General features: G+C 32.9%; 1 protein-coding gene across 16 annotated transcripts in view; it reads right to left on the bottom strand.

Annotated features, from left to right (window-relative positions):
• The window catches only part of DMD (dystrophin), a 2,285,006-nt gene that overhangs the window by 18,449 nt on the left and 2,252,424 nt on the right, over positions 1-14,133 (bottom strand). For all 16 annotated transcript variants that reach the window (XM_031963631.1, XM_031963630.1, XM_031963635.1 and 13 more), the window contains 2 exons: positions 7,559-7,802; positions 6,147-6,270 (listed from right to left, as the gene is read on the bottom strand). In XM_031963631.1, the coding sequence (XP_031819491.1) occupies positions 6,147-6,270; positions 7,559-7,802 (368 nt within the window). The remainder of the gene's footprint in view (positions 1-6,146; positions 6,271-7,558; positions 7,803-14,133) is intronic.

Raw genomic sequence — 14,133 nt, 5'->3', positions numbered from 1 at the left:
ACATCCTTAGAGATCCAGGAATGCTTGTTTGTATGTAAAACAAATTCAGATGCCCTTCAACAAAGTGATATGATCCTCTAAATAATCATCATGAATGGATCATAAAACATAATCTCACAAAGGTCAAACAATTTCACCTTTACAGATTTTTTGAATATTTTTGGATGCTAAAATTCTACAATTAAACAGAATGCCATCCCTTTTAAAGGGAGAAAAAGGTTCCAAAGGACAATGATGTAATAGTTACTTTTGTTACTGGCTGCTAAGTTCAGCCTCTTTGTGAACTTCATATGTGAAAATATCCAATATTCTATCCTTAGTTCTGCTAAAAATTACCACACAAAAATAAAAGAACCCCAATTTATCAATTAAATAAATTCAGAATTATGAAAGAAAAGTTAAGATGTACTGGGGGATCCTATAAGATTCACATATCTTTTAAAGCCATACATTAAGAGAATTTAATGTAACAATTTCATTCTCTTCCATTTTAATTTAGTCTTTCAACTCAATTCTCACAACTCTGTAGGCCTTATTTTGCCATGAAAGTCTCATAAACTCCTAGGAGTGAGTTTTATCCTTAAATATTACTACATGAATAAATAAATAAGTGGCAGAAGTAATTAATTTATCAGAATTTTTCTCTTTTTTGATATGAAATTTTATGGTTTTTTAAAAAAATTATTTATAGGAAACTGACATTTATTTCCACAACACTAAGAGCTGAGAGGGACCTGGAAAGTAATTTCATAAATTTGGCATCTTGCAAATTTCAAAATGATAATAAAAAAGATAAAACACAACACTTCCCTCACCCCAACCAAATATAATGTTAATAATTTTATGTATAGGAGCAACAATGTCTCTCAGTGTCAGTTTCTCTTGTAAAATTGATAGAAGTTCACAACCCTCATGTAAGATATTACTCGAAGGAGATGATGGATGCAAAGTGCTTTTCAATCTTCAAAATACTATTATATAAATATCAGCTATTAATTTTTCCTATATTAAAATATACAGAATAATTTCTGTTTTGAGATATCTGTATCATTGGCTATCTTCCAAATATCTTACTAAGACATATAAAACACAAATTACAAATCCATCCTCCACGTACCATATCGTCCATTTATATATTTTAGTACATCACAAAAATCATTGCATTTGTAGTCAGAGGATTTGGACCTAATAATGGCTCAACTACTTATTATCTATGTCACATCACTTGATCTCTCTAGCCCTCAGTTCTTTCATCTGTAAAACCAAGGGAAAAGACTCAGTTAACTTTAAACTCCAGCTTTAAATCTCAGTAATTTCTCAAATACAAATTTTCATTATAATCACTGTCATAAGGAGAATATCTATCCCATGCAGCTTAAAGTTTTTCTTAAATGTGACAGAAACCATTCTGAAGATTTAATTGATCTAAAGAATCATTGACTTAGCTTCCTGGTGAACTAAGGACAAAAGACACCTTTTAGAGCCAGTGACTTCTCAGGTTCCTCATCCTTTCTTCCTAGAATAGGCCTAGGGCTAATGTAGAATCACCACTATGTTCTTTCTGAACATCCTTTCTTTGTGTTGGCTAAGTAAACTTTTTTCTTAAATGGCAGTTAGTCTATGATTATTTTATTTTTTCCTAATCTTTTTCCTGAACTAAAATACTACGACTTTACCAGGTATGATCTAGAATGACCATATTCATAAGATATATTTTATAGCTGAAAGTTCAGGACCAGTGAATTCCCAAAATTAGGTCCTATTCGTTTCACAAAGGCCAATTCTTTAAAAGTCTATTTCTAGAAGGTTAAAATTTCAGTGTATTTCTGAAAAATATCTGGAGATAAAATGTCATTCTGGACAATATATACTCAGTGGATTGAAAAATGCTTTAAAAATGAAATTTCCAATAATCAAGTTTAGTTTTTCCTCCTAATTTCTTAAAAAATGTTGGGAATCCAGATGTTAACTCTATACATACATTCCTAACCCACTTCCTGCTACCTCTGACCTACCCTATCATGAAGCAGTTTTGAATTGTACACGAAAAGGAATTTCTTAAGTGTTTGCTAAATTCTGGGATTTGAACAGAAACCTGAGACAATTTTCATTCTCAAATTCTAGTAGGAAGGCAGAACACAAAAAAGAAAATTCAGATGCAATGTTGATGGCAAAATCCAAGAGTTCTAAGCTTCTATAGGTAAGGACAGAAGATAGTATCCAGGGGAGTGCAAGATGCATAATGAGGTGGCTGATGATCTCAAAGATCATCAATGAAATGTCCATTAAGATCTCTTTTAACTTTAAATTTATGATCATGTGACCAGAAGTTTGGGGGATTAGTCAAGAAGATTAGAGAAAGTTATATGCCATAAAGATAGCAGTAGGTATTTGGTTACCATAAAAGCAAGTGAAATATTTAACAGTACAAATCTGTTGGGTACACATTAGGCACTTAATTATTGCCATATGCATCCTTATACAACTGCCATATAAGAGATATAATATAAAATCTTATTGAATAATTGATCCATCACCCCAATAATAATTCTCTTTTCTTCTAATATTGTTTTTGTCCCAAGTCTTTCTCCCTACTCCATGATGTAATATCAGGTGTAAACAACATGTTGCTGTTACAGTATGTGAAATCCTATTAAATAGAAGGATAAGTATGAGATTTGAAGATCTATTAGATTGGATAAGAATAGGCAGTGGGCCTGTGATTTCTCTTGAATGAGGAAGTTTCCTCTTCCAAAGCAGAGCATTTTTTCTCCTAGAGAGCTGCTAAGAATCACAATCAGCTAATGTCAAAGGTAGATCTTGTGATCTCAGGTCTACTTGGTTCAATAGCCAGCTCTCCAGTCTTGCCAGACACCTTCTCTATAACTGGAAATCCTATTAAGAGCTCCAAATGATTCTACTAAAAAATATCCCTCTTTTATCAACTTGTTTTGATGAAGGCTTAAAAAATGAAAAATTTTAAATTAAGAACTGCAAGTTTGAGTGTTAACTAGTAATTTGATAGAGTAGGATAAATAATGTTTGAAGTAAGAGAAAAAAGAAAATGGGAGAGATTGCCAATAGGGAAAATCTTTTTAGGTAAGTCTTCTCAAAGATGAAACGGCTTCAGGACATGCTAAAGGGAAAGTACCATGACTGCCTTATTCACCTTCTCCCAAAGTAATCACTGACTCTGTATAATTTAGATAAAAAATGTAGTTTTGTTGAGTTCTATAGCTCTATAAGAAAAAAAAAAAAGTGGCATTACCACCATTGTGTTTTTACCTATGCTTAAGCAAATTATTTTCTGAGGAAAAAAGCTGTATGAGCAAATAATTAAATCTGTCTTGGAGTGATTAAGCCCACAATCTCTATTTCTGTGGATCACTGATTTAAATCATACATTATGTTCATAACTAACTTTCTCCTTGGTGTACCTTATCATCAACTTCTCCAGAAAACTTTCTTTAGATTCAGTAACACATTTTTCCCAACAGAATTTTTGGGAAAGCATTTTACACAAAGATATATCATATGAATTCTTCAATCTAGTACATAGTTATGCTGCTAAATATAAGGTAGCCATTTTTCAAATAGCAGGGGGAAGAACCTGAAACATAACTGAACTGTCACAATGTAGTACTGAACATGGTCTTAAAATGGTTTTAAAGCTTTTTTTGAGCATGTGGTCTCTGCTTACATGTACATGCACTGCTGAAGTCCAGGTAATACTTGAAGAATAGTTGCTATTTCATTAGATTACATAGTATTATAAAAATAATTTCCTAATACTTGGGGAAAATATTTAGGAATGCTGGCCTACAGTAAGAGTACAAAACAGAAAATCCCAGCATTGCAAAACCTTTCCCCAGTAACAAATTGCATTTATTTACTTATTTGTTCCCTTCCTTGTATAGGCTGAAAGTTTATTTGGGGTACTTGGGTTATATACTTGGGAAAAATAACTAACATTCAGTTTTTTCTTCAAGTAAAATTACAAATGTGTCAAATGAATGTTAGGTTGAGGTGGCATTTCTAGTATAGAACAGCTATAATAGAAAGATCATTATTTGAGGACAGGTGTGACTCAGGCTGGGCTAGTGATTCAGGGTTAGACCATAAACTTGGGGGTGGTGGAGAATTCTATACCTATAAGAAAGAACACAAAGTATGTAATTCCTAAAGTTAAAAAGATAGCAAATCAGATAAATAGGCATTCTCTTTCATCTCTGCATTTATTACAAAAATCAACAATGCCAGATTAGAAAATTCGTCCAGAGATGTCTTCAAAAGCAACTTCCTTTGGATTGGATCTTTTATACTTCGGGTAGCAAAGAAGCTTGCAGCTAGGTGTTGCAGTGTCAAGAAGTCCTGAGTTCAAATTTGCCTTCAGATATCTACTAGGTGTCCCTGGGACAGTCATTTAACCCTATTTGCCTCAGTTCTTTATTTGTAAAATGAGCTGAAGGAAATGGCAAGCCACCTAAGCATCTTTGCTAAGAAAACACAAATTAAAAAGATTGAACCACAAAAACAAAGAAGCCAATCTAATTTAAAGAAGAGCTCAAGAACATACTCCTTGTTGTCTTAAGGAAAAACCAACTTAGGCTACATAAAACAGGTGCTACTGATGTCACAACAATTAGACTTAGAGTCAGAAGTCCAGCTCTTTGATCCCAACTTTATTGTTCATGTTGTCATTTTACTTTGCCTTTCATTTTTCTTTTGGTCATGCAAAATGATAATTTTACTATCTGTATGGAATTGTGAAGGTCTACTTCTATGTTGTTGCAAATGGGGCACATCATATTGCTTTGAATAGGTCCCTTAAACATTTTTTTAGGTTTGGCTCTCTCCTTCTAATAGAAATAGAGCCTACAATGTCTGTGTTACTTGTCTCATTGTTATTGTGAGTCTCAAAGTAAGTTCATACAGAATTAATTTATCCTCTGGAAAAATGCAATCCCTTTCACTAATTTGTAGACCTTAAAGAGCTTTACAAATTTCAGTTATGATGATGAAATTCCTTGGTAAATTACAAAACTCTATAAAAATTTTTTCACTTTTGCTTTTTTCTTTATTTTAAACTCTGCCACTCAACTATTAGTTATCTAAGGGGAAGTTCCAGAAAACATTAATACCTTAGACTTCTAATCTGTAGGCTCTAAACAGTATACTCTTTCCTTCTACTGCCATTAGATTTTAATAATTCATGTTTTTAAGCATCAAGCACCCTGAATACCACTTGTAAAATATGCATGTAGTAAAAACTTTTTCAAATATTTTTTATTTGCAGAATAAGACAGATTTATATCCTATCAGTATTTAGAAAGTGTAGACCTTTTTAAGTGTTTGGCATTTTTGACATGTACTGTGAATATTGTTAATATTCTTTTTTTGAAACTTAGTGTGAGAAATTTTCCTCCACAGTTGTACAATTATGTCTCTAATTTGATAGTTCAGAGAGTTTCTCAGAGCCCTAAATTACAGTTTGTATGTATCAGAGGTCTGACAAATCATTTAATCTCTAAAGTTTCCCATGTAACTAAGACTGTCATGAAATATAGTTAGTCCACCTATATGGGTGAAAGGAGCTTACTCACTGGTTGTGCCCTGGCTAATAAAACTATAGCTTCAATAAAAAAAAATAAAATAAATTTTAAAATCTACTTTAGGTTTATATTTCCATTTATAAAAAAGCTAGTTTCTGATATGAGAGTTTGACTGGGGTCATACATAGATTGGAACCAAAGCAGAGGGTCAGAAATAGCCTCCATCTTTTCTAAACCAATAGGATCTCATTTTCTGAATATCAGTAGAGTGATACAGAGGAATATAGGATAGGCACAGATACAAACTAATACAACCAAATTCTGGTATTGTCTATGTTACTAATGAAGTGTGGGACTTGCACCATCATCTAATTATTTTGGGCCATGGATTCATCATTATATTAAATGGGGTTATATTAGACAGGCCCTTTTTGTCTGTAAGATTTTATGTTCTAAGACTGCTTTGTGGGGGGAAAATCCCTTATTAGGTCATTAAAGTTAGAAAATTCAAGTATTTACTATTTCTAATGAAGACTGATTTCAACAGATGTTATTACACACATACATACACTCAATATAAATGCTAGTACTTACCCATGGTTTCTGAAGTCTGACTGCCAACCACTCGGAGCAGCATTGGCTGACTGCTATCTGACCTCTGTAAAGAGGTGGAAGGAGAGGATACTGTTGTGCCATTCACCTTGGCCTCTGTCTGGGGCTGAAGCATTAGAAAGGAAAGAAATATTTCACAGTAATGGACATATACATACACATAGGATTTTTTCTGCTTTGACAGAGAAAATAAATTAGATCTTGAAAAGGAATTATATTTTTTAAAAAGTACCTATAAAAATTAACCTTAAGATTTAATTTATCCCAGAGTAAAAAAGATCCAGTCTTTAACAAAATGCAAGAAAAATGAGAATGGAATACATAAAAACCATTAAATATAAAACTAAAAAGGAACACATGTAAATTGAGACATCCCAGAAGACTTAAAGACCTAATAAGGGACAGGGAAGTGTTCACAGTAAAAAAGAAAAATGTCAACAATGATATTGCCCATTTTGTCAACTGATAAAGATATGTAGGCTTTATCTGCAAAGCTATTTTGGTTTAAAGTACCTAATGAACAGAGATTATCTACTGCTAGAAGTACAATGAATGTTCTCTAAGAATATTTTTTTAAACCTTTTTTTTTTAAGGGATTAAAATGACAACAAAGACAAGAGAACATAAACATAGTTATAAAATTTAGGAACGAATACTATCATACCCAGAGGAATACAGATATAAAAGCCTTTATATAAGGCACATTTTTAAAACTAGAATACAATGTTGAAGTGGTCTAAGAAATGCATGGAAAATTTTCATAGTAATTCTTTTATCCTCACATTCCCCAAACCTTTAATCTCAATGAGAATTTGGTGTCAGGAGATAAATTTGTAGGAGAATTAGACTCTTGTAAGTGAACTCACTGAGCACAGTGTTATGAGTTTTAAAATGTTGATATTCACTAACATTCAACATAAATCTCTACTCCATCAGGATAATGTTTAGGTTCCTATACCATGTTTATTCTCACCTTCATGTTGTACCCATTACCCTTCTCAATATTTACAGACTGCCAACTTTCTCTTCAAATTTTTTTCTTGACAGAGCCGAACAATAATGAACTCTACCTGCCCAACTCACTTTTGTACCCAATTTCTTTACCAGACTTAATTACATAGCACCTGGCTCATAAATTATTTCATGCTTGTGTACATCTTGTTCTTCAGCTGTGATTCTAAGTTCCTTATAGAAATAGCCTCTGTCTTATATTTCTTGGGCAGCCCACAATACTAGGCACATTAAGAGGTGCTCAAAAAATATTCCGTGGTTTGCTTATTTTATAAACAAGTCTTTGTTTATAAACAAGATTTATAAATCAAGTTGTTAGTTTTGCTTTGAGAGAGGGGAATAAAGACACCTTTAAAATTCTAAGTATTAGATCTGGGTCTCACTTGTTCCAGTAGCTGTCTTAGTCTATGCAGCTGTGACTCCAGCTGCTTATTATGATCCTCCAGGATCTGCATCCTGGCTTCCAGGCGGCCTTTGTGCTGGCGCAGTAGCTTGGCTTCTGCAATGAGCTCAGCATCCCGTGGACTCTGGGGAGAGATGGGCATCATCTCAGGCGGGGATGGCAGTGGGGACAGGCCTTTGTGTTCGTGCTGCTGTTTTAGTCGATCATACTCTGCTTGGAGATTCCTGTTGGCAAAGAAATAAATCAAAAACCGTTAGCAACTTTAGCAAATTTTGCAGGCACTAATAGAGAAACCATTTTGAAAAATGCCTGTTAGGACAGCAAGGACAAAGATGGTTTGCTAGAAGATGAAATTATCAACACGAAAAGACAGGTGGATGACAAATTTTGGGTATCATTTGTCTAATAAGGATAGGTTGTATTCTAATGTTTTATGTCTACCAAAAGCCTTTTGAGTGTCATGTTTATACAGGAAAGCAGGAAAACAAATAATGGGTACCCCATCAAAAACAAAACTCTACCACTCTAAATTTCCTCTTAATAAAATGGTTTGTTAAAAAAATATATACATACAACTTATTTTCTACGCTTATTTACGGTTCCAATCTTCCAAATTACTTAAAACTAAAACTTAGTAGATCTAAATTAAATGAACCATATATACCAAATTTTATCTTCCTCCACAACAACAAAATTGGCTTGTGTGAACCTTCTAACTAATTCTAACTCGAGCTTCATCTTTTTTCTTTAGTCCTTGGGAGAGGACTAGCAGTTGGACCAAAGATTTTAAGAAGCTAGCAATGGCTCAAGAGATATAAATCTTGGCCAGCAATCTAATAAAAATACACTTCATGAATTTAATTATAATTTAAAATGTATGTCTTTTCTCTTACAAAACATTCTATATCTGTTTCCTAAAGGTCTTGCAGAATGATGTTTTATGGGGAAGGCTGAAGATGTTTTACATATATATATATATATATATATATATATATATATATATATACACACACACACACACACACACACACACACTAATGGTTGATGTCTATTATTGCCACAACTATTAGATTTTTTTTAAGGTGGCAGAAATTATTTTATTATCAAAAAGTTTGAGCTTTGGGCAAGTCTTTGCTAGTTATACATTTAAGAAATATACTTACATGTTTTAAGAGAGAGAATCTTTAAAATTATATTATAAATCTTCATCTTGTTGACATCTTATCTGAAACAGTTTCATTAACTTCCATAAATAATGTACTACAATGTAAACTTCTTAAGGGCAGATTTACATCTCCTCCAGCTTTTAGCACAATGCATTACATACAGAAGATATTTAAGTTCATTATAGTTGTACCAAAATGTATTCTGTTTAGGAAAACACTATGATATGATGCCTTCTTAAAATAAGGGCATAAGTTAAGCTTTGTTTGGCTGTTAATTTATTATGCTATTATTGAAACAGAAGTATTTTATTTTCCTCTCTTTGATATTATATGCCTACAATTAGTCTCTATTGATTCCTTGAAATGTATTCATGATTTTTTTTTTAAATCAGGCGACTATATGTTAGAACCAGAAGAGAAATTCATAGAGAATCTATTTACATTCTTAATTATCTTATAAATTATATTTCTATGGTAGTTCCCCAAAGGACTCTAATTCAAATTCAGTTTTCATGTCTTCTGCTATCACCTTTTCTTGCAAGCAGTCATACTAGAAAAAAGGATTTCCTTTTCATTATGTTTATTATTTTCTACACAGCTAAGAAAAATTCCTCTCATTCTACAGTTATGTAACTGTATCTGATTACTCTTGTGTTATGAACATGTCATCTAGATAAAGAATATGTGTGTGTGTATATATATATATGTGTGTGTATATATATATATATATATATATATATATATATATAATATATATATATATATCCCCAAATAATGAATGTAAGGGATGAAATGAACTATAAAATTATTGGAAGAAGCAAGGTCTACTTATTTGCCTGATACATGTGTGAAAACAACTTGGTCATTTTCCTTAAAAGTCAAAAAAAGAAAGCTTGAGGAGGAAGGACTAAAAGTTCCATCTAAAATTTTATTACTAAAGAAGAGATGTTACAACAATCTTCAAACATTTGGGTGAACTCTGGGTAGTTTATGGTTGTCAATTTACCTGAAGGTAGTTGACCCAATTTTCAAACCAGGATTCCCTTGTCACTACTGAGAACATAATACTATACAATCACTGAAATGTAGCCATTACTGACTTAAAGAAACAGTATTTATTATGTAATATACATATACACATAGAAAGCATATAACTATATAAGCCTTATCTTGGCATTCAAGAGCCTCTGTAATCTTGTCCAAATTCTCATTATCTTTAACTGCTTTACACATATTTTATGTTCTAATCTAGTTTAATTATCATTTATTCCCCTCTTCTGTTTGTTTTCCAAGGTATCTACCATACGGCTTTGTAATTTGTCTTCTCTTTCCATACCTTGCCATTTTCCCCCTGCTGGTATCATCTGAGACAAGGCTCCTCAGGTCTTATTTCTTCCATTTATTGAAGTCTTTCCTGGTCTCCCATCCCTAAAACAATGTCTTCTCAGAATTCTCATAGTATTTTCTTTGTACTCCTACCCCCACCTTTAAAGCAGCTATGTTAGAATTCTCATTATACTGATATTAGATTGAAGCTTTTATTTATTTATGGTAGCTCCATAATGTTTTGTACAGAGTTAATGTTTAATAAATATTTGCTGAATATAATTTACCCATTAAGTCAGAGAAAATATAGCAAATAATTTAAGAACCAGACAATTTATAGACTGTGATATCAACGACAATAAAAAATATCTAAAATACACCTTTCCAAAGCTATGAAAAATGTTCCTAAATAAGCAGAACAAAGTAAATGTTTTGACATCAACACATTTGATTAACTGGAAATCTTGAGTGAGACAGAGGATATATTCTGTTGTCTGCAGACAAAATTCTGAAATATCACAACTCAAAACTTTGCCTTTTTCTATGTCCACTTCTCTTCCTCCCTTATCCAAACCTATTTTTCATGCCAGAAAGAATTGGCTTTTGTGTGAATTTAAGTTGATGTTATTTCTTCCAGGTTTATTTGCATAATTTTTTCGTGAGGCAGTTGGGATTAAGTGACTCGCCCAGAATCACATAGCTAGTATCAACTATCTGCGACCAGATCTGAACTCATATCCTCTTGACTCCAGGGCAGGTGCTCTATCCACTGTACCACCTAACTGCCTCTGTGTATTTGTATTTCAAACTTCATACTGAAACACAGAATAAAACACTTTGTTTCTTGGTAAAGAAATTTCAAGACTGAGCAGGTAGAGGAGGTATTTTTTAATTACATTGGGAGTCCTTTATAATATCTATGAAACTTAACAGCAATTTCCTTACAGAGAAGGCAAATTGCTTTAAGGGAATGGAGCCTTAGGATGGTTCAATGCTCCACAGAGAAAAACATTCAGTATATTCTAACAGAAAATAAAGCAGGTTTAATTCAAAAGCATTTATTGAAGTTGTGATAAATTAAACTTTGAATTTTGAAGCTTTAAAAACGCATTTGGGGGCAGCTAGGTGGCACAATGGATAGAGCACCAGCCTTGAAGTCAGGAGGACTTGAGTTCAAATCTGGTCTTAGACACTTAACACTTCCTAGCTGTGTGACCCTGGGCAAGTCACTTAACCCCAATTGCCTCAGGAAAAAAAAAAAAAAAGCTTTGAAAGTTGATTTATTTTTAAATGTGTTGATTTTGAGTAATGATTTTGAAAGGCCAAGATTTCCCTCTGGGTTAGCTATTCTATATGACATGGAAGGATTATCCATTTTCTCCCATGATCTTTTATTCTTGCATGTTGGTTTGTCTGGACAATTGTATCAAACTAAGACAAGACTAAAAAACAGGTTTTTAAACTTTTTTTGCATGTGAAATGGACTTCTGTGGCAGTCTGATGAAGCCTATGAACTCCACCTCAGAATAATATTTTTAAATGTATAAATAAAAAACCCAAGATTACAAAAAATGTCAATTATAATGAAATATATATTAAGATATATAATAGGTCAGAGGTACTAGGTTTCAAGAAATTCTGCAAAAATGATTACAGATTTTCTCATATATCAGCTACACCTTTCTGAGGATACATGATTAATTTGTTGTTTTGGGACTATATCATAATAGTTGAACAAGCCCAATGATTATTAGTCAGATCTATAGATTTGCCCATAACACAATTTCTTTCTAGTTGTCCTTTATTTATTAGCATCTACTATGTGCCAGATAGTATTTTAAGTCCTGGGGACACAAATGGAGGCCAAAAGGCAGTCTTGTCCTCAAGGAGGGGCATGACCTAAATGGGAGAGACAATAAATAAGTAAATATGCACAAACAAGCTGTACATAGGAAAAATAGGATATAATCCAGGAAAGGCACTAAAATTAAGAGGAGCTTTCCTGCAGAAGAGATTTCATTTAGACTTGAAGCTAGGAGATAAAGATGAGGAAGAAGGACATTCCAAGCATGGGAGAAAACCAGAGAAAATGCCTAGAACCAAAAGAATATTTTATTTAAGTAACAGAACTGGGGCAAGTAAAAATGGATTGAAAAGTATCTGCCAATAGGTAAAGTATAAGAAGATTTGGAAGGAAAGGTGGTGGTAGTCCTATGTTCTGAAAGCATCAAATAGTGGATTCTTTATTTGATTCAGGAAGTAATGGGGGCCACTGGAGTTTCTTTATTGTGAGTGTATGTGTGGGGTATATGTGTGTGAGAGATTGAGATGGAGAGAGAGATGGTCCAACTTGTGCTTTAGGAAAATAACTCTAGCAGTAGAATGTAGAATGGATTAGTATGAAGAGAGAGAGACCCATCAGTAAGCTATGGCAACATACCAAGCATGAGATGATGAGGGCCCGCACCAGGGTGATACATTATCAGAGTAGAGAAGGGGATATATTTGAGAGATGTGATAAAGGTAAAATTGACAGTTCTTGGCAACAGATAAGAAATGGTGGGATGAAAGATAGTGAAGAAGATACTTATTTTCCAAGTTTGGGAGACTGGGAGGACAATGGTGCCTTTAACAATAGTAGAGAAGTTTGGAAAGGGGGAGTAATGAGAGAAAGAAAATTATTTCTATTTGAGTTTAAGATGATTACTGAACATTCAGTTGAGATCATTAATAGGCAGTTGAAGATGAGAGACTGAAGGTTAGCTGTTAAAGTAGGAGAGATGGATCTGAAAGTTATCAGTATATGTCTTGGGGAGGAGAGAGGGAGAAAAATGTAGAACGCAAGATTTTGCAAAGGTGAATGTTAAAAACTATCTTTGCATGTATTTGGAAAAATAATACTACCAAAAAGTTTTTAAAAGGGGAAAAAAAGAAAATCATCAGTATAGAGGAGATAACTAAATCCATATAATATTATTTTTAAGCTTTTAAAAAGTATATCTTTCAGAATTAATTTTATCATTTCCTGATGGCAATATATAGGAAGCAGCTGGATTAAAAGATTAGGAATAGACAACCTAGGTAGGTTCTGGGCTTGAAGGAAAAAAAACCTAAGTTCAAATGCTGCCTCTGGGGAACAAATTATGTGACCAAGGGAAAGTCATATAACCTTTTTAAAACTCAATTTCTTTATTTGTAAAATAAGTATCATACCAGCTCTCTTTTCTTATTGTAAAACTCAGATGAAGTAATGTATATAAAGTGCTTTACATATATTGAAGTGACAAATACCAGTTATCCCTAGTGTCATTAAAAAAAAAAAAAGATTAAGAAACGGCACAACTAATTTTTTAATACCTTGTTCAGTCTACAGGTTTCTAATAAGACATGCTGTGATTTTTTTATAAGGAAAATAAACTGAGTATAGCATTTCCAAAAATGGTACTTGGGCACTCGCTTTGGCTTTAATTCCCAGGGGAAAAATTGCTTTTTTGTTCTCAGTCAAGTAGCCAGAAGTCCTTACCATCTGTGATCAGTGGAGACCTATGATATTATTTGTGAAAACTATTATTGAAATATTAGTGTCTCTATGTTTTATAGAAATTCCCTTACAGATCATTAGTAATAATTTCTCATTAAATAAACTCAGTAAATTCAGTGTGATTTCATATTTATCATTTTCATCATGTCAAAAGAACATGAGCTGTTTAGTTAGAATTTGTTATGAATTGCTATATACTTATGTTGCATTTGGTCCTAGTACTTGCTGAACTGCAATGAAGAATGAATAATCATTTTTAATCTGATTTGTCGCAGCATAAGTATTTCCCTCGTGAAAACAATATTCTTTTATCTATCCTCAAATCTAAGGTGAGCTTTAAATAATGTAGAAACAAAACAACAAAAAAATCCAATTCGACAAAGTCAAACAACAAATCAACAAGGCAGCCTAAGGGAAATGCTATAATATGCATTAAGCAAGGTAGATCATAACCCCCTAGCCAAGTGACATGTCTTAAGAAGCATATTAGTCTAAGGAAGCCCAATGGACATATAAATGAAT

This window comes from Sarcophilus harrisii, chromosome 3 (assembly GCF_902635505.1).
Source record: "Sarcophilus harrisii chromosome 3, mSarHar1.11, whole genome shotgun sequence".
Taxonomy (NCBI): domain Eukaryota; kingdom Metazoa; phylum Chordata; class Mammalia; order Dasyuromorphia; family Dasyuridae; genus Sarcophilus; species Sarcophilus harrisii.
The sequence above is the reverse complement of the archived record's forward strand: the minus strand, read 5'-3'. Positions and strand labels throughout refer to the sequence as shown.